General features: G+C 30.4%; 1 protein-coding gene and 1 long non-coding RNA gene across 2 annotated transcripts; both read left to right on the plus strand.

The window, feature by feature from the left end:
• The first annotated feature begins 7,070 nt into the window (after positions 1-7,070).
• Positions 7,071-9,066, plus strand: LOC116402603. The gene is made up of 2 exons (XR_004215050.1): positions 7,071-8,414; positions 8,481-9,066. It is a non-coding gene; the product is annotated as an uncharacterized LOC116402603 (long non-coding RNA).
• Positions 9,067-10,715: 1,649 nt separating this feature from the next.
• LOC101212816 (serine/threonine protein phosphatase 2A 55 kDa regulatory subunit B beta isoform) lies at positions 10,716-17,917 on the plus strand. The gene is made up of 14 exons (XM_011654057.2): positions 10,716-11,294; positions 12,072-12,175; positions 12,277-12,375; positions 12,478-12,597; positions 13,491-13,679; positions 14,338-14,429; positions 14,582-14,700; positions 15,485-15,608; positions 15,738-15,861; positions 16,404-16,472; positions 16,567-16,658; positions 16,762-16,839; positions 16,935-17,005; positions 17,143-17,917. Exons 1-14 carry the CDS (start codon positions 11,183-11,185, stop codon positions 17,280-17,282), a joined length of 1,533 nt encoding a protein of 510 aa, XP_011652359.1. The 5' UTR covers positions 10,716-11,182; the 3' UTR covers positions 17,283-17,917.
• Positions 17,918-18,130: the final 213 nt, after the last annotated feature.

The raw sequence follows: 18,130 nt of genomic DNA on the forward strand, positions 1-18,130 counted from the left end.
CTTAAGCGGGTACTTTCAATAGCCATAATTCACACGTTTGAATCTTCAAGTTCTATTGTTGTTTGTAGGCTCGAAGATTTGTTCTCACGTATGGTTACTGAGTAATCATTTGTTTGTATTTTTATCATTGTAGATATTAGTTGATTAAGGTTTTGCTTTTGATTTCAATCCAAAGATCTTCTTGCATTTATGAAGATGTTGTTCCTAAATCAATTCAACAACTTTGATTATATTATATATTAGTGAAGTTTTTTTAATTAAAAAAGTTTATTTCATTTTAATCTTCCAACTTTTAAAAATTAACATTTTTTTTTATTGTTTGTCCATCAACTTGAAACACAAAATACAAGAATACTCAAGCAAAGTGTTTGTAACAAGATAGCTGACAAACCTAATAATTTAATATCAAATAAAGATAATGAGATGACACAAAAATTATTGACTTAGTTTGGTGTAATATCACCGGGCTGTCTCAATGGTTGTGTGTCAAGTGGAAAAATATTTTATTAATGGTTACAATGAATTACATTTCAGCTTAAGTGTTTCGGAAAAACTCGTCTAAGCTTTTATTTAAAGAGGTTAACCCTAAGAAGTAAACAAGAGTATAAAATATAGAGCTAAACCGTGAGAAGATCTTCAATGAAGGTAAAGAATATTTTATAAAATAATGGAAAAGCAGACTACCAAATTTGCGATATATGTTTGACATCACACCTAACATGTTTGCCAAAGATAGAAAAACATATCATCAAAGTTGTCCTACACATATATGTAAGAAAAAATAAAACCTACGTATTGAAAAACATGTTATTCAAGCTTTACAATTTGTAAAATCAGTCAATCATATTACAATAACATAAGTAAGAATATGTATACCTATAGATTGATATGACCACGTATCAAAGTGACATAACTTAATAGAATGACATGACATATAAATTTTTTTTAAGATGAGGTTGATTGAAATTAAATTAATTTTAATATATTAATGAATTACTTAAATAAAGCATATAAAATAAATTTTAAAATTTTAAAAATTATACTCAACATTTTAAAATAAACTGTTAATATTATCGTGTATATTTAAAAAAAAATTATAATCCTAAAGAGGGAGAATTCTTTTAACACAACAAATGAGACAAATATTATTATTTTTAAATAGTTATGACGTGTATATCTATATATTTTAAGCTAAGTCAATACCTCTTTCGTTGCTACCATATGTCAATTATTGTCGAGCTATACTTACTTTACCAAACACAAACTAATATGTATTTATATACTAAGAAAAAAAAAGGGTAATTTTTAAAAGAAAATGAATAATTTGATTTTTGAAAAAATGTAAATATTATTTTAACCTTTATATTTAAGGCTTCGTCAATTTAACATGTATACATCAAAATGTCTAATTTTTTTGATCTCCTAAGATTATAATTGATTAACTAGTTTTGCTAAATAATAATTTAAGAGAATAAATTTAAAATTTAATAAAATTACAAAAACTATTATTAAACATTTATACACATATAAGCCTAATATTAAAAAAACTAAAAAATATTTATTTAGATCAAAATAATATTTCAATATTTTTTTAAAAAAATCAATTTAGATTCCTAATGACACTGCAAAGTACACGTGTTCTTCGAGGTTAATAATTCTAATTAATTTAACAAATGTATGCAAAAACATATTTTAAGCATTTATACACTAATTTATTTATTTGAAGAAACTATTTCCAAAATTATTTTATTATTGTTATTTTTTAAAAAAGACTAATAAAACCTAGTTTTTTTTTTATTACCTACATTACTTTTAATTATACTAAAATGAGGTAAAATATTTAAATATATATATATATATAACAAAATTTTAAATTCAAATATACACGAGAGAGGGTAGAATAATAACAATAAGAAACTGCTTCGAATATTATTTTTTTTGTCCCACCCCCATTTATTTGGTTTACTCACAATTGAAGAATCAAATGATTTACTTTCTTCTTCTTCTTTTTTATTTTTATTTGCACTATGTGGTAATTTTCGAAACAAAAAAAAAGTCTTCAAATTTCTGATTTCTTCGTTTAATTAGAAAGTTATGAATCATAAATTCATTTGACTTAGTCAACTCTACTTATCTATTGATTTTAGTTTCATAGGATGTTTTTTAATATTCCCGTTGTTCACATACGACTAAATTATATTAATTGTTAAAAAATAGACCAAAATTAATTTTTATTAAACATAAATGCCTACCTACTTTAATAACCATTCTTTTTATAATGTGACATAAGTCTCACGGACCATAATCATTAGGTGAAGTTTATTAGAACCTGTGAAAGTTCTTTTCGAAATATTTGTTCATAATTCTTTTCGCATAAGGAAGTGCATACAATAATTAAATCATCACAAAAAATGTAACAAGTCATTTTTGAAAAATACAAGATCTACTTAACTCTCTCCCGCTTCTCACATATTTCTCGTTCAATTATAAAAGCTATTATGTTAAAATAGATAGATATATAGATAGAAGGAGAAATAATGTTTAAAAATGAGAATAAATGGAGGGCAATGGGGATCATACACCATACTCAATCATTAAGTTGTTGTACCTCTTTACTAACACAGTTGTCATTTGGCATTGAAGGATAGCTATAGATTCCTTCTTTGTGGTCCTTTTCAAGTTTGGCCAATTACCACAATAGAAAACCATATGGACATTCATTATTATTATATCAGTGGAACATTTTATTTAATCAAACTCTAGAATGGAAAATAAACTATCAAGAAAAAGAAAAAGAAAAAAAGATAAGGTTTTTGCTCAAAAAGGTTTCTATATTGAAATGAACAAAGTAGGTGTAGGAGAGGATATAATTTAATTTGCATGTGAAGTTCAATAGTCATTTTCCATTCTCCTATACCCTACGTCCCAAAATAATTCAATTAATTTCCTCTCTTATCTTTTAGCTTTCTCATTGTTCTTTCCTTTTAAAAATATCTTCCATATTATATAATCAAATAATTTCAAGTCTTTTACACACACACACATATATATATATATATACACAATATAATACAAACATGTGATAAACAACTATTTATTGATAATGTGTCTATTTGACTTAGAGAGTATGTAAAGACATTAAATATGTTTTGAGCATTTTCAATAGCTTTAGTCACTCTCAAAACTATTTATATATTGTAAGTGACATTTATAACAGATGTAGGTGTGTGGACAGAATAAACATTGAGTTAATTTAAATCATTAACGTTTTGGAATTAGTAAGTTAGATCTTTGGTTAATTAGGTTAGTGGGGGTTTCTAAAGTTTAGTAGAACATTTTTTTCTAAAAAAAATATGTTTAATTATAAACTTGAGAAAATGTTAAGAATTTAATTTTTATAAATTTAAAGATTGGAACTTAGAGATGACTGTATCCCAACTCTTGTTTGGTATCGAAGCCTTCCTTTTGTATTCTCATGTGATTGACCAACTTTCGAATTATGATTACTCATATATTTCTAGAATATAGTTTGATAAAAATTTTATAATTTTTCAATAATTGACTTTAATGACTTATTTATTTTAATTTGAAGTAAGCAAATCTAGTAAAATAAAAATATCATATTAATAAAAATAAATCAAATAAAATTATAATTAAAGTGAAATCCCAATTTCGAAATAAAGAAACTAACAAATATATTCTTAGAAATTTAATTTTTTTAGTTTATTTTAAATTTAACATATTTAAAGTAATATAATGAGACAACGAGGAAAATTGTAAAGATGGTAAAAAGGGACAAAATAAACAAACTATTTACCAAAATCAAGAATTTAAAATCTAATACCAAAGATTAAATAAAAAATGGATATTTCACAAATTTAATATTTAAAAATTTGCACCTCATTCTCAAGTTTCCTAATCTTACACTCCAAACATAGTTTTCACATTCCTACGCTAATTAAACTTTCCACCCTGATGAGACTTTACATTTTCTCAATATATTCTTTCACGCTTAACATTCCAAACCTAGGTAACAAATGTCACCTACTTTTTGTTTGATAAAATCTTTCATGACTCTAAGTTTTGTGACACAATGCATTATTTATGAAAATTTTATCAAACCACAAACACTAAATTATAATTATAAATATGCGAAGTAAATTCCAACTTTCCCTTTACCCAAATGTACCATATTTGTCGTTTAACATTTTAAATACTTTATTGGATTTTTTTCATATATATATAGAAAAGGAAGTCACTGTAATCATTTTTCATTCGATTTAAATACTAATTTAACCAAATATAGATATACCAAAATAAAGTAATTAATTATTAGCATTTTCATCCAAATTAATAGTTAATTTAGGTCTTTAAGACAAGCCTGATAAGAGTGAAATAGTACAATAAGAGTCATGCAAAGGCATGATGAGAAATTAATGTAGGAAACGAACCAATAAGCCGAGGGAGAAGAAAGAGTAGGGAAAGGAGAGACATTGGGCAAAAAGGGCTCAACTTCTACACTTCAACCTCTCACTTGCCACGGGGGGGGGCATATGCCACCAACCCAAATTCCTTCCTCGCCCTAAATTACCATTCTCTTGATCCATTTAATTGGAACTCAAAACCCGAAGTCCATCTCGGAATAACTAAGGGGTTGTAGGCAATACCTAAGGTAGCTTCTTCTATCCATTTCTAGTTTACTTCGACTCTTTTCTAAATATTGACTAAGCATTAAAGGTTTTGTGACAAACACCACACAAATCTTTTCTTTTTTGCTTTGTATATCGTTTTTCTTCTTCAAATTTATTAATTTGCCATGAAAGAATATTATCAACAATAACTATATTTTTTTCTTTAATTCTTGTTTCTTTAAAGAGAAGACATAATAAAAATCTCATACGTTCTATCCTTTTTCCTTACTTTTTTGGTCTTTTTTCCTTGTTCTATTTTAAATCTAATTTAGTTGTATGTATAGATGATTATTTTATAACTTACATTAAAATATATATGAAAGAATTATCAAAAGTTTATATTATCTAAGAAAAAATAAGTCCAATGCAAAATTAACTAAATCATATATGATTGCTTCTATATTTCAAATGTTCTCAAAATTCAATATGCAATGTTATATGTCACTCAAACTATTCGCGTTAAATGATGTCAAACTTAGATCGACTTTTCATGATATATAAATATGAAAGAATAAAATAATCTAAAACCATATATATAAATATAAAGGAAGGAAAACGAAATTTAGAAACTCTCTTCAAATATAGCAAAATATTATGATAAATCAAAGTAGTTCATCTTTATTGCGATAGACACATATAATAATCTATCTTCGTATATAGTGATCTATCAGACACACACATATTAATATTTTGCTATATTTGTAAATAATTTCAAAAGTATTATCATTTAAAATAACTTTTTTAAATTAAACTCTTTTTTTTTAGAAAAAAAACTTGTGTAAAATTTAGAAACAAAAGAAAGAACTGTTTGGACAACAACCCATCCAATATTTCCAATGGATATACACTTTTATGATGTTGTCTTTGGTATCATTCCAAAAGACCTTATACCAATAGAGATAGTTGTCATTACTAATTATATACCTAAAATCATTCTCTTGTCTAATCGATGTGAAACTTTAGTTGGATTTACAAAAACATCATCATATAAGTATGCTTCTTCAGAAAAATACAAACCATAAATTTATATCAGGTTGCCAATGCAAATGTACTTCTATATTCATTAGAAATAAGGTGGAAGAATGTGAAATATATGTGTGTGTGTGCAATAATGATCTCTTCTTAGAGATTATCAAAGTTTTAATTTTCAACATTATGTTATTATTATTATAGTACAAATATATAAAGAGTTTTTTATTTTTGGGATCTATAATTGACCTTGTTTTCAAATTCACTGATTCAAATGCATTTAATAAAATTCTATTTGATCTTTTAATTATATTTGGATTTGTGGCACACAAAAAATATATTGTGAACAATATTTCATGTTATTCTTTTTCTTCTTTTATATAATAAAGAACATTTCATGTTTCTCAAACTCTAAATATTCTAATAATTTATCATAAATTTATAAAAGAATAAAATCATAAAGTCATGCAAACTTTTCTTTGGATGATTTTAAGCTACCATGAACGATGAACACTTTTTATTTATTGGAGAAAAAAAAAAAGAGTCCAATGCTAAGAATGGACATGAATCCAGAGATGAAAGAAGAAGAAAAGTGGAGACAAGAAGACAAGAAGCAAACTCCATTAATGTAGGGCATTGACCTAATTGGAAACACCCTCAAGCTACCCTCTATTCATGTTTCTCAAATAATTCAAGTTTCTCCCTCCTCAATAATGTGCTACCTCATTTCGAGAGACTCGATCTAGTCAATACATATATAATAATAATTCGTTTATTTCAAACTTTTTAAAAAAATATAATAATCAATTTAAATATAAAGCAAATTTAATATAGGTCTAAAAGCTCTCGATCCCTTTTCAACTTTGCTACGTACGATTTTTGTTTGCATAAATTTATACATGAGTGATAGCTATTATTTTGTGTATTGGTGGATTTATTTGAGTGAATGATAGAGAGGGCCCTTTTTTTTTTATTTGCATGGTTGGATGTGTTTTTTTATAGTGTGTTTGGGGATAGAAAAGATTGATTCCATGGCAGAAAAGGGAAAAAGAAACTGTCAATTGAAGATTCTTTTTGAAGCATTATTTGTTCATCATTTGTTCATCATCCTGAGTTGCATAGACAAAGACATAGAATCTCCTAAGTTCAAATGCAACTCTATGCCAGAGTATGTCTGTTCCCTTGGTTTCTCTTCCTTTATTTTTTTCAAAATTATTTTAACTTCTTTCTTCTTTCTTCTTTCTTCTTTTTCTTTTTTCTCTTTAAAATAGTATTTTTGGTTTTGATTTGTTAACTGAGCTTTAAAATCTTAAATTCTTACTCTAACTTTTGAATTTAGTTTGTATTTGATTTATAGATTTTTATATATTACATTTTTTTTTTGTTTTTAAAATGTTCAGCTTAGTTTTCATTTGGTTCACCAAATTCCAAAATTTTATATTTTTACTATTCAGTTTTCACTTGAATGTCTATTAAAATTAAATGATTTGTTAGAAACTAATCACATTGTTTACATCATAATAAATTTAAATTAATCAATCAAAAGTTAATGCCAAAAGACTCGATAGTTGATGAAAATAAAATTATAAAATCTATATATCTAACTATCAACCCAAAACGGAAATTAAGCTAAAACATGTGTTACATCCAAATTTATAGACAAAATAGAAACTATACTTTAAGTTTGAGGACTAAAAAAATATTTGACGCAAGAAAAAAGGAAGAGAAATTATTAAAAATAGCAAAATAAACAAAATATTTATTTTTTACAAAATAAATTAAGTATAATAGATTTTTTATTTACTTCAGTGATTTTTCGGAGCTTTTGCAAAAAAAGAAAAAAAAACTATGATAATAGGGTTTATGTTACGACATTTTATAAATTTACAAAAGTAGCAAATTTAAAATATTCGTAATATGTAAAAAAAATTGTTATTATGAGCTATTTTTTAAAAAATGTTTTTGTTAATTTTTCTTTTTTTCATGTAAACCATTTTTTAGTATTATTTTTTAAAACCAGCGGAAAAAAAACTTAGGAAGAAATCTAACTGGATTTAAATTGTTAATGGGCTGCAGGCCTTCTAATAGAGAGCCCATTTAGAAAGGAACTCTGACAAAAGGCCCAAAGGGCCCATCCAGTTTCTACTTTTTCAATTCAACAAACCACTTTCACCTTTTCATTCCCAAGTTTTGTTGATGTTTATATTCAACTCTGTAGCAATGGATATCACTGTTAGAACCAGAATTGAAATGACTATTTGAGTGTTTTGGGATGTTGAGTTGATTATTATAGCAAGTGGTTATTATAGTTAATAGTTATAATAAGTAGTGTTTGGGATGTAAACTATTTTAGTATAGATTAAAATAGTTTGTAATTAGTGTGTAAATTATTATTATTATTATTTGGGTATAATTTAGTAAACATTTAGCAAATAATAAAAGAGAAAGACTAATTAAAAGTAGTAAATACGATAGCAAATTGAATATTAAAATAGTATTTACTATACTTAAATGGTGGGATATAAATATTTGAAATTATTGGTGCTCAAACATGAAGTGAGCTATAATAAGAATAAATCGTTGTGCCAACTTCTAGTTTTTGTCCTAAACAACCCCTAAACGATAAACTCTATCACTTATGGACTATAAAAGTATGCAGTGAGTCGATACCTACGATACAAAATGATAGGTGGCAGATTCATGGAGGCTCAATAGCATGAAATCCAAAAGATAGCACCTAAATCATCAGCGAAGGTATGACGCTAGATGATCAATTTCAAGTTGCGATTATAATTGCCTAATTACCTCATCTATGGAAAGATTTCAAGAACGCTCTAAGGCACAAAACCAAGGAGTTCTCACTGGAAAGTCTTATCACAAGATTAAGGATATAGGAGGAGCCGAGAAAACATGATCAAAAGGAGGAGGTGAATGTGATTCCCATAAAGAAGTCTACTGGTGCTAATACCGGATCTGAAGCCAAAATGAAATAAGATGAAGTGTGGATCCAACAAACAGAACAACCCTTAGTGCATAAGTATAATACAAATTGTTGTTATAATTGTAATAAGTCTGGACACTTAGCTAGGAATTGTAGAAATAGGAATCGTCTTGCTGCACAGACGAACCCGGTAGATCATCACACAACCAAGGTGGCTGGTGTTGGAGAAGTAGAACTGAAATTCACATCTGGCAAGATGCTCGTGCTGAAGGAAGTTCTGCACACTCCAGAAATTTGAAAGAATTTGGTCTCCAGATATCTCCTCAACAAGGTTGGCTTCACTCAAACCATAGGATCAGACTTGTTTACCTTAACAAAAATTAATGTATTTGTGAGAAAGAGTTACACTACTGATGACATGTTTAAGTTGAATTTGATAATTAATAAGAATTTATCTTCTGCTTACATGTTGTCTTCTTTTAATGTTTGACATACTAGACTTTGTCATGTTAATAAAAGACTAATTAGCAACATGAGTAGATTAAATCTTATACCTAAGTTATCTATGCACGAATTTGAGAAATGTTCACATTGTAGTCAAGCTAAGGTAACAAAGACCTTGCATAAGCCTGTAACTAGAGTAACACAACCTTTAGAATTAATTCATTATAACTTATGTGAATTTGATGACACATTAACTAGGAACAGTAAAAGGTATGTAATAACCTTTAAGAGAGCTTGTTCTACGACTCAACTGTATATGTTTTGCAGCATTTGTTCCAAGTACTGATCTTCTTTACTATTGCATCGATCAAAACGTGAGTTGAAGATCGAAGTGCAACAACAATTCGACTTTGGTCTCAATTAGCTTATTTGATCTAATAGTTATGATAAAAACACGCCAATCTTATCTTATTTTCAATTTTGGAATCCATGTTAGTTTTTAGTTAGTCCTTAATTTAAATTTATAATTATAAGGAAACAAATTTTTTTTAATATATAAAGAAGATTATATTTTCAGGTTGGAACAAATAATTTAACATTACTATAAATTTTTAATGTTTTTGTAGATTTTTCCCCGTACAATTCATTACTTAATTAATTACTCAAATACTTAGAGGTGAAAAGGTAAACATTGCTTTTGAGGTTCAATAAATTTATTAAAGGTTCAACCAATTTAAAGAATGACAAAGTGACAATGAAGAGAGTGATTCACTATTTATGCTTTTTTTAAAAAAAAAATTTGTTAACCCACCAATGAATAGTTTATAATACTTTATTAATTTTACATGCTTTTGTATTTTAAATATACCACAACCATGTTTAAAATAAATATAATAGAAACATGTTATTTATTTTGACTAATGTAGAATTTTCTAAATATAAAGGAATGATTATTAATTAGAAGACTTTTATTTTGAACTTAAACAATTTTCAACTTTATGAAACAGATGCAATGCACCTAGTTTTGATTAGTTTATAAAAAGTGCAATAATCAAATTGAAAATATTAAGTTTAAATATCATGCATTTTGATTCCTGTAATTTTAACGTTGATTCATGTTGGTTTCTATAATTTCAATTTTTGTTCATTTGGATTAATATACTTTCATAACGTTCATTTTTATCTTTATACATTTTTAAAGTAAGAGGAAGAAAACAAACTAATAAAAGAAATTCGAAGAGCAAAAATTTTAGTTGAATATGATGAAGATCGAGAAAAACAAACAAGAATATATGAGAGTGTCAGTCACGTCTTCTTTCTTAGAAGATAAATTTATACTTTTCATGTAGATGTCATTGTCATGTTTTAGCGTTTTTCAATTTTAAGCTATTTTTGGAAAGATCGTCCATATAAAAATACGAAATTCCAAAAAACCCCTCAATTAGTTTTATGTTTTAATTTTTTGAATTAAGATAACCAACCAAAATAGCATTAAATTGGACCAAATATAAATGTATGTATATATATATATATATATATATATGTATATATATGCGTTGAAAGGAGGCATTTCACACGTGCAAGTCACTTTTACGATGAACTCCCGAAAATTATTATAATACTAAGAACAAAAGTTTATTAAAATATATATATAAAGAAAAAGAAAAAGAAAAAGGAAAAGAGAAAAATGAAACCATAATTTTTGTTTGGCATCGAGAGAAGCTACAGAGAGAGTGTTTTCTTTGGTTCTACAAACAGAACGAACGGTTTGCTCTTCACTCTCTTTCAATCCCCATATTTGTTCCTTTCTCATTCTCTTCCAACTTCATGTTCCTAGATTCTCATCTTCAACCCACAACCAATTCCCCCCCCACACCTCTTTCAAGTTTCTTCCACAGATTCTGCTCATTCTCATGCCTCTAACATGGCTGAATCCAGAATCTAGCAGATTCCTTTCCCCCCCTTTTCTTTTCTTTTCCATTTTTTCAGCTCCTCTTATGTAAAACCCACTCCCCGATCGCTTCTTCCTCTGATTGGATTTCCTGGGTTTCTCTTCTTTTTCTCCCTTTCTTTTTCTTTTTCTTTTTCTTCAACCCCTTTTATTATCTGGGTTCACTTGGATTAGTTTCCCGGAGATATGAAAGGTGGCGATGAAGCTATCGCACCTCCCCTCCCCTCCTCCCAGCCTCTCGACTGGAAATTCTCTCAGGTCTTTGGTGAACGTACCGCCGGCGAGGAAGTACAGGAAGGTATTTTTTTTTACACATTCTACTGTTCTGGAGCATCCCATTATGCTTTATTTGTTGGATCCAATCGCTATACTCTGCATCAGTTGCAATTAGGGTTTGTCTTCTCATCTTCGATCTGTTCCAGATTATTTCCGAGTAATTTATTTTCCATCTTGTGGATTGTCGAGTTGGTACTCTAATTTGTTGTGCTTTGTTTTGGCTCGAAATGGGAGATAAGCGGGTTTAAGTTGCTGAATAGTTTAGAGTTCTATATGAAGTTTGTACCCTTCCTTGGAGATATGTAGCATTAGTCTTTTGTCGGTTGATTTAAGTAATATGAAATTTTTATACCGTAAGTCGCGCTTGCAGCTGCATTCAATGTTCGTATTTATATTGCATGCATTGAAGTATCGTCGTCCTCAGCTCTTCTAGTATAAAAGTACGTTTATTCACGGGGTGATTGATGGAAATAATCTTTTTATGGCCCTCCGGCCACCTTGAAAACTAGAATTGGGCCATTTACAAGGCATGGTCATTCCAGTTAGAATTTGGTTTACGTCGGTTGAGGATGGTGCTTATGAACTCATACATATTGCTGATTTTGTGCATTGTATCTGACAATCGGGAAATGATAGAACGAGACCGATTGAATTTATAATTAGTTAGTCATGAGCTTTGAAGTAGAGTCTGTTTGATAGCATAAACACACAGATACAGCATTGCGCTTTAGCTCTTGTAGTATTTTAAGAGCCACCTGGGTCTTAATCTTCCCTACATGGTTGCTTTGCTTCTCTGCAGTTGATATTATTTCAGCAATTGAATTTGACAAAACCGGCGACCATCTTGCTACTGGTGATCGAGGTGGTCGAGTGGTTCTTTTTGAGAGGACAGATAGAAAAGATGTTAGTTCTTTTTTGTGCTCTGTGGATTTTGTTTCTTTTTTCACTATACAGAATTAGTTCTGGTTTCTTGGTTATGGAAGTTACCTATGTCGTCTTTATAGAATGGAGGGACGAGAAAGGACTTGGAGAAAATGGACCATTCAGTGACTAGGCATCCTGAGTTTCGTTATAAAACAGAGTTCCAGAGCCATGAACCTGAGGCAATCTTTTTCTTTGCCTATATCTGCAGAATTCTTTATTTTTCAGATTAATGGTTTTGATGTTATTCTAGTACTCACTCTGTGCCCACATTTTTTTTTTAGTTTGACTATCTCAAGAGCTTGGAAATAGAGGAGAAAATTAACAAAATCAGATGGTGTCAAACAGCCAATGGTGCTCTCTTTCTATTATCTACTAATGACAAAACCATTAAATTTTGGAAGGTAGGAAAGTGACATTGTATGATATTTCCAATATTTTAACTTCAGCTACTGATTTTCCAATAGACTCCAAAGATATTTGCTAGATCTTGTCTTAAAAAAAAAGGTTCTAGATACAGTGGGTGATAGCCTAGTTTAATCTGTCTTTTAATAACTATATGATGATGAAATATGTTTGATTTACTGTGGAATTTTTTTTGTGTGCCTCCGTGGCTGTTATTTTATTTATTTTTCAAGATCTAATCAAATAGATTTATGTTGTTTAAACAATAGGGTGGTTAGGGGGTTGGATAAGGACCCTAGCGAGGTTTGGTTCTTAATGAGGATTCATGTTTCTCTTCGGGTTTCAGTTTTGAAGCTTTTTTGTAACTATTCATTTGGTAACATCTTGCATAGCTTTAGCTCGAAACCCTTTCTTTAGGTGGTTGTTTTTGTTGACTTGTTTCTTGTGTATGCTTCTTTATTGTATTCTTTCATTCTTACACAATGAAAGTTATTTTCATAAAAAAATGATATTGAACTATTTTCTCACAAGTGTCAAAGTTTTGGCTTCTGAGCAAGCACTAATGCCAATGTAGGACTTCCAAAACAGGAATTAGTTTCTAACCAAGAGCTCATATATAATAACTTGTAACCCAGAAACTAAAAGAAAAGCTAATAATAGAAACACTACATATATTATATTTGTTTTCTAGTGTTTTTGTAGTTTTTTTAGTAGGAATATTTCTCTTATACCAACCACATCCGAAGTGGAAAAAGGGTGTAGACTGCAGTAATTTTTAATATTTTATTTTTTAGCTCTTGCATGAAGTCATTGGAGTAGTAGAAGGTTTCTGTATGCCATTATATATTTCATGTGTTATTCAATCTGGCTTTGTTCTTTGAGGTTTGACCAGGTGCAAGAAAAGAAGATCAAGAAAATATCCAACATGAATGTGGACACGTCTAAAGCTGTTGGCAATGGATGTATAGCTAGTTCAAGTAGTTCTACAACACATCTTCCAAATGGAGGATCCTGTGATGGAGGTTATAACCATCCAAGCAATGACTTATTGGGGGCTATTTCATCACTACGTCTACAAGTGGTAGTTGCTTGTGCTCTCTTGGTTTCTAACTGAACAATTTCACATATTGAGTTGTGAATTTTAACCTCTTGTATAATTTTCTTAGTGGCAAAAGATAGCTGAAAGGACAAAAAGTAAAAACTGTGCATTTTACTATTTTCCATTTTTCAATTAATTTTATGGTTCCCTCTAATAGATGTCTCACCAAGCCCCTTTGAGGACATCCGGTAATAGACATCTCACCAAGAATACCAGTGGAAAGCTGGATATGATCCCACACACCTGCCTTGATCATGGTGGGAAATCTTTGTACAAGAGGTGGACAGGGTGGGGGAAATGGAAAATTTCTCCCAACGTTTCAGGGACAGAGCATTCCCTTCCTCAACCTCACCCCATCTGCAAAAGTTTTATGATTTGATATCTGAAAACTTTTTTATTTTTTACACCAACTGGACGTCTAGTTTACAACCATGCAATAAGATTGATTGCCATTTTGAGAATCCAAGGTTTATTTGTTTGCTTTTTGTGAAGTGTTAAAGCTGTGGGAAGATTTCATTATCCTTTTTCCTACTTGTGATAGTTGTCACATTATTTTAGACACTTGTGATTGTGATTGTTATTCATTTTCATTTTCCTTGGAAATTTTATGAACTATTATTTTTATTCTTGATGAAATTAGGTAACTAGCCACGAGTCAAGCCTTCTTGCTAGATGTCGTAGGGTATACGCCCATGCTCATGATTATCATATCAACTCTATCTCAAATAACAGGTAATACCAAAAGTTTGGACTCGCTCCAATTATCAAAGGATTTTAAGGTTATAAAGTATCACGGTAGCAGTCGGATTTTGCTCCTGCTACTTCTTTTTTTTGGTATTTGGCATTTTAATAATTACATGTATATCTATTGTTCTATTATATAGTGATGGTGAAACTTTTATATCGGCGGATGACCTGCGGATAAATCTATGGAACCTGGAAATTAGCAATCAAAGTTTCAACATTGTTGATGTGAAGCCTGCTAACATGGAGGATTTAACTGGTAGGCTCATTACTGTTTTACTTGTGGCTTGTTTCCATTTAATGATATTATGACATTTTGTATTGGATTTATCATTTAGAATTCATTGTACTTCCTTTCTTTTACTGATGGGTGGTGTTGGTGGATGATACAAATGCGATATATCCTTAGAAGAACGTTTAGAGGAAGGGCCATTTGGAAGCTCTTATGTCTTATGCCAGTTTTTCAATTTCACGGTACATTGTGCTGTTTTTCTAGGGCCTACACAGAAGAACAGCTCACATCAAGGAGAAATCTAAATAAAGGAAAAAAGAAACAGAACTTTAACACAAATTTACAAGAGACTGCTCTAATTGATAATAATCATAATAAGTGGATAATTCCAGAACACTTACGACGTGAACACGTAGTAAGAAACATTGGAATGTGCGGAGTTCTATAAATTTTCTTCCAAGATTTCTGTGTCCAAGTTCTTGTATTTCTCTCAAGCTGTTAATCACGTCCAAAAATTGGCTCCCCAATTTCTCACAATATGGAAACTCCAAAGCAACAATCTCGACTCTTAAAACAGTTCTCTTTAGGCCTCTTTATATCACAATACACCAATTCGGGGGGAGGGGAAGCAAAAATCATGGATACATCTTCGAATGGAGTCCATAGTTTCACCATATAGCATGCCGGAGAACCAGTGGAAAATTTTCTTCAATAATGTCCATGTTAATTTGGTCTATTCCATATAGTTACTTGGGATTAACTTTTCTTAATCTTTATTTTAACATTTTATTCAAATGTATCTTTTTCACAGAGGTGATTACATCTGCCGAGTTTCACCCTACACATTGTAACATGCTAGCATATAGCAGTTCAAAGGGATCAATCCGCCTTGTTGATCTGCGGCAATCAGCATTATGTGACTCTCATGCCAAATTGTAGGTGTCATGAATTTGACTAAATTCCCACCCTCCAACGAATTTGTCCTTTTCTTTTCTTCTGGGGTGGAATGTGGTAATTATACTTTCATGAGCTTCTAGTGATTAAATGATATCTTTTGCTTTCAGATTTGAGGAGCCTGAGGCACCTGGTTCTAGATCATTCTTCACAGAGATAATTGCTTCAATCTCAGACATTAAATTTGGGACAAATGGAAGACATATATTAAGTCGTGATTACATGACTCTTAAGGTTTGTGTGTGTGTATGTGTGTGTATTATAACTATAGTTTGATTCTTTCAATTATGAGGCCATGAAGTATTTGATAGTGTCATCCTAAGATTTGGATGTGAAGTGCCATAGCGATGGTTCTTGTTATCTTTATGTAGATAAACAATAATATATCAGTACCCATGGATAAGACAAAGTTTGACCATCAGGTAAACATAGAATGGGTCTAGGAAAGCTATGCTCCTAAACAGATAAAGCAAACTCTGGAAATTTTCACATTTTTACAAGGCATGTAGCTCCTAGTAATGTGCTGTTATTCTTATAGTTTCTCAAATTTGACTTTCTTTGGTAACATGTACCTGGCAACCCCAGTCTCCTGATTTTCTTACTTTGGTGTTACTGGAACGTCAACAAGGATTCTTCTTTTAACAAAACGAAATAAATAGCAGTTTTTTTTTCTTTTAGCTCTTTGACTCATTTTTGTTGCTTTTCTTCTAATTTTTTATTGCCTTTTCGTATGACATGTTCCTTGCAAGTCTGACCTGTTCTTTTTCTCTTTTCAGTTATGGGATATCAACATGGATTCTGGTCCCGTTGCAACGTTCCAAGTTCATGAATATTTAAGACCCAAGGTGAGATGAGATCTCTTTGTTCAGGTATAACATGTTGCTAAAATTTAGAAAACTTGGACTTTGACTAAATGATGTTTCTTATTATCATATGCAGCTTTGTGATTTGTATGAAAATGATTCAATCTTTGATAAGTTTGAGTGTTGTTTGAGTGGCGATGGGTTGCGTGTAACTACGGGTTCCTACAGGTCTGTATAATTTCCACTGTTATCTATTCATTTATGTGCATTCAGACTTTTTTCCCTTCTCAAAATCTTGCCATGAATCTGTGTGTTATTTATGTGATCCCAGCAATTTATTCCGAGTATTTGGTTGCTCTCCGGGAAGCACTGAGGCAACAACTTTGGAAGCTAGCAAAAACCCAACTAGGTATTTCAATCAATTGGCATATTCACAAACTTAGAGTTCTATGAGATTTTTGTAAAGCTTATATTAAGTATATAATTACTGGTGTTGGCTGGTAGGAGACAAGTACAGACCCCTTCAAGACCTTCAAGATCACTTAGTAGTAGCTTTACAAGAGTTGTGAGACGAGGTAGCTGCTCCACACTTTAGTTATCCTTTTCTTTTTCTGATCGCTTGATTATTTTGCTCCCGACAATAGTTAGAGGCTCACCTCTCTTTTTGTAGTATTTTCTTACGTTTTTACATTGTGAAACACACTGATGTCAGGAGGATCTGAGAGCCCAGGGGTTGATGCAAATGGCAACCCATTTGATTTCACAACTAAGCTGCTGCATCTAGCATGGCATCCGGCTGAAAATTCAATCGCCTGTGCTGCCGCAAACAGCTTGTACATGTATTATGCATAAGAAGAGGAGCCAAGCATCAAATGACATCATCTGCTTAACTGTTTTTGACTTTTGTCGGTAAAAGTACTATCCGTTCTCATCAACCCTTCATCACCGAAGCTATATTTATCAAGTTCCATATGCCTCCAATATTTGGTGCATACTTCTATTACTGCAGGGGTCAAAATTTCCACAAGAAAAAAAAACATTGTTTATGTTCCTCAGGTGGGCAACATTCCTTTTTCTTCTCTTCTTTCAACCCTATAATTATCTTTTTATTTCCTTCATAATCCTTTCTTTGCTCTAAAAGAGAAGAGATTTAGTTCTGTTCCATATTTTGTTGGGTTGAAGTTAGGGAATCCTGATTGTAGCTCTCCTGCAACAAAACTACTGAAGTGTTGTTGCTCAATATCTTCTTCCACTAGGTTCGAGATTAACAAATGTAGTTCATTTAGTTAACTTCTAAAAGTTTCGGTGGGAAGAAGCTGTTAAATCTTGCAGTACATCAAATTATTTTTTTCAATTGATTCATTGTCACTCAGAAATTACAACATCGGGATGTTTTTTTTCTCTTCATAATTTATTACTGTAGTTTTATGTAAAGAACAGTTATATTGAATGTAGCATATATAGCTATGAATATTTTTGCATGCACATATACACCCTCCTTGCCCCTTTCTTTAAATTCTATGTAGATTTGCTGTTTCTAACTTGCTGATTGGAGACTTCTTTTGGTATCTTCATCTGAAAAATAGTCGTCTTTCTGTTACATCCTTCATTTCTGAGAAAAAGTTCTTCACTCAATTCTAGTTTGTAGTAAGATGCTGTCTTTCTGACACGGTGGAGCCGACTTTGGTTTGTTGATTTCT

Source organism: Cucumis sativus, chromosome 3, assembly GCF_000004075.3.
Source record: "Cucumis sativus cultivar 9930 chromosome 3, Cucumber_9930_V3, whole genome shotgun sequence".
Taxonomy (NCBI): domain Eukaryota; kingdom Viridiplantae; phylum Streptophyta; class Magnoliopsida; order Cucurbitales; family Cucurbitaceae; genus Cucumis; species Cucumis sativus.

What these genes read in the sequence shown, in the direction of transcription:
- LOC101212816 (XM_011654057.2), top strand. Translation starts at nt 11,183, where the DNA reads ATGAAAGGTGGCGATGAAGCTATCGCACCTCCCCTCCCCTCCTCCCAG. An exon ending in TAACATGGAGGATTTAACTG is followed by an intron (nt 14,701 to 15,484) that starts GTAGGCTCATTA and finishes TCTTTTTCACAG; the next exon opens with AGGTGATTACATCTGCCGAG. An exon ending in TGTGACTCTCATGCCAAATT is followed by an intron (nt 15,609 to 15,737) that starts GTAGGTGTCATG and finishes TTTTGCTTTCAG; the next exon opens with ATTTGAGGAGCCTGAGGCAC.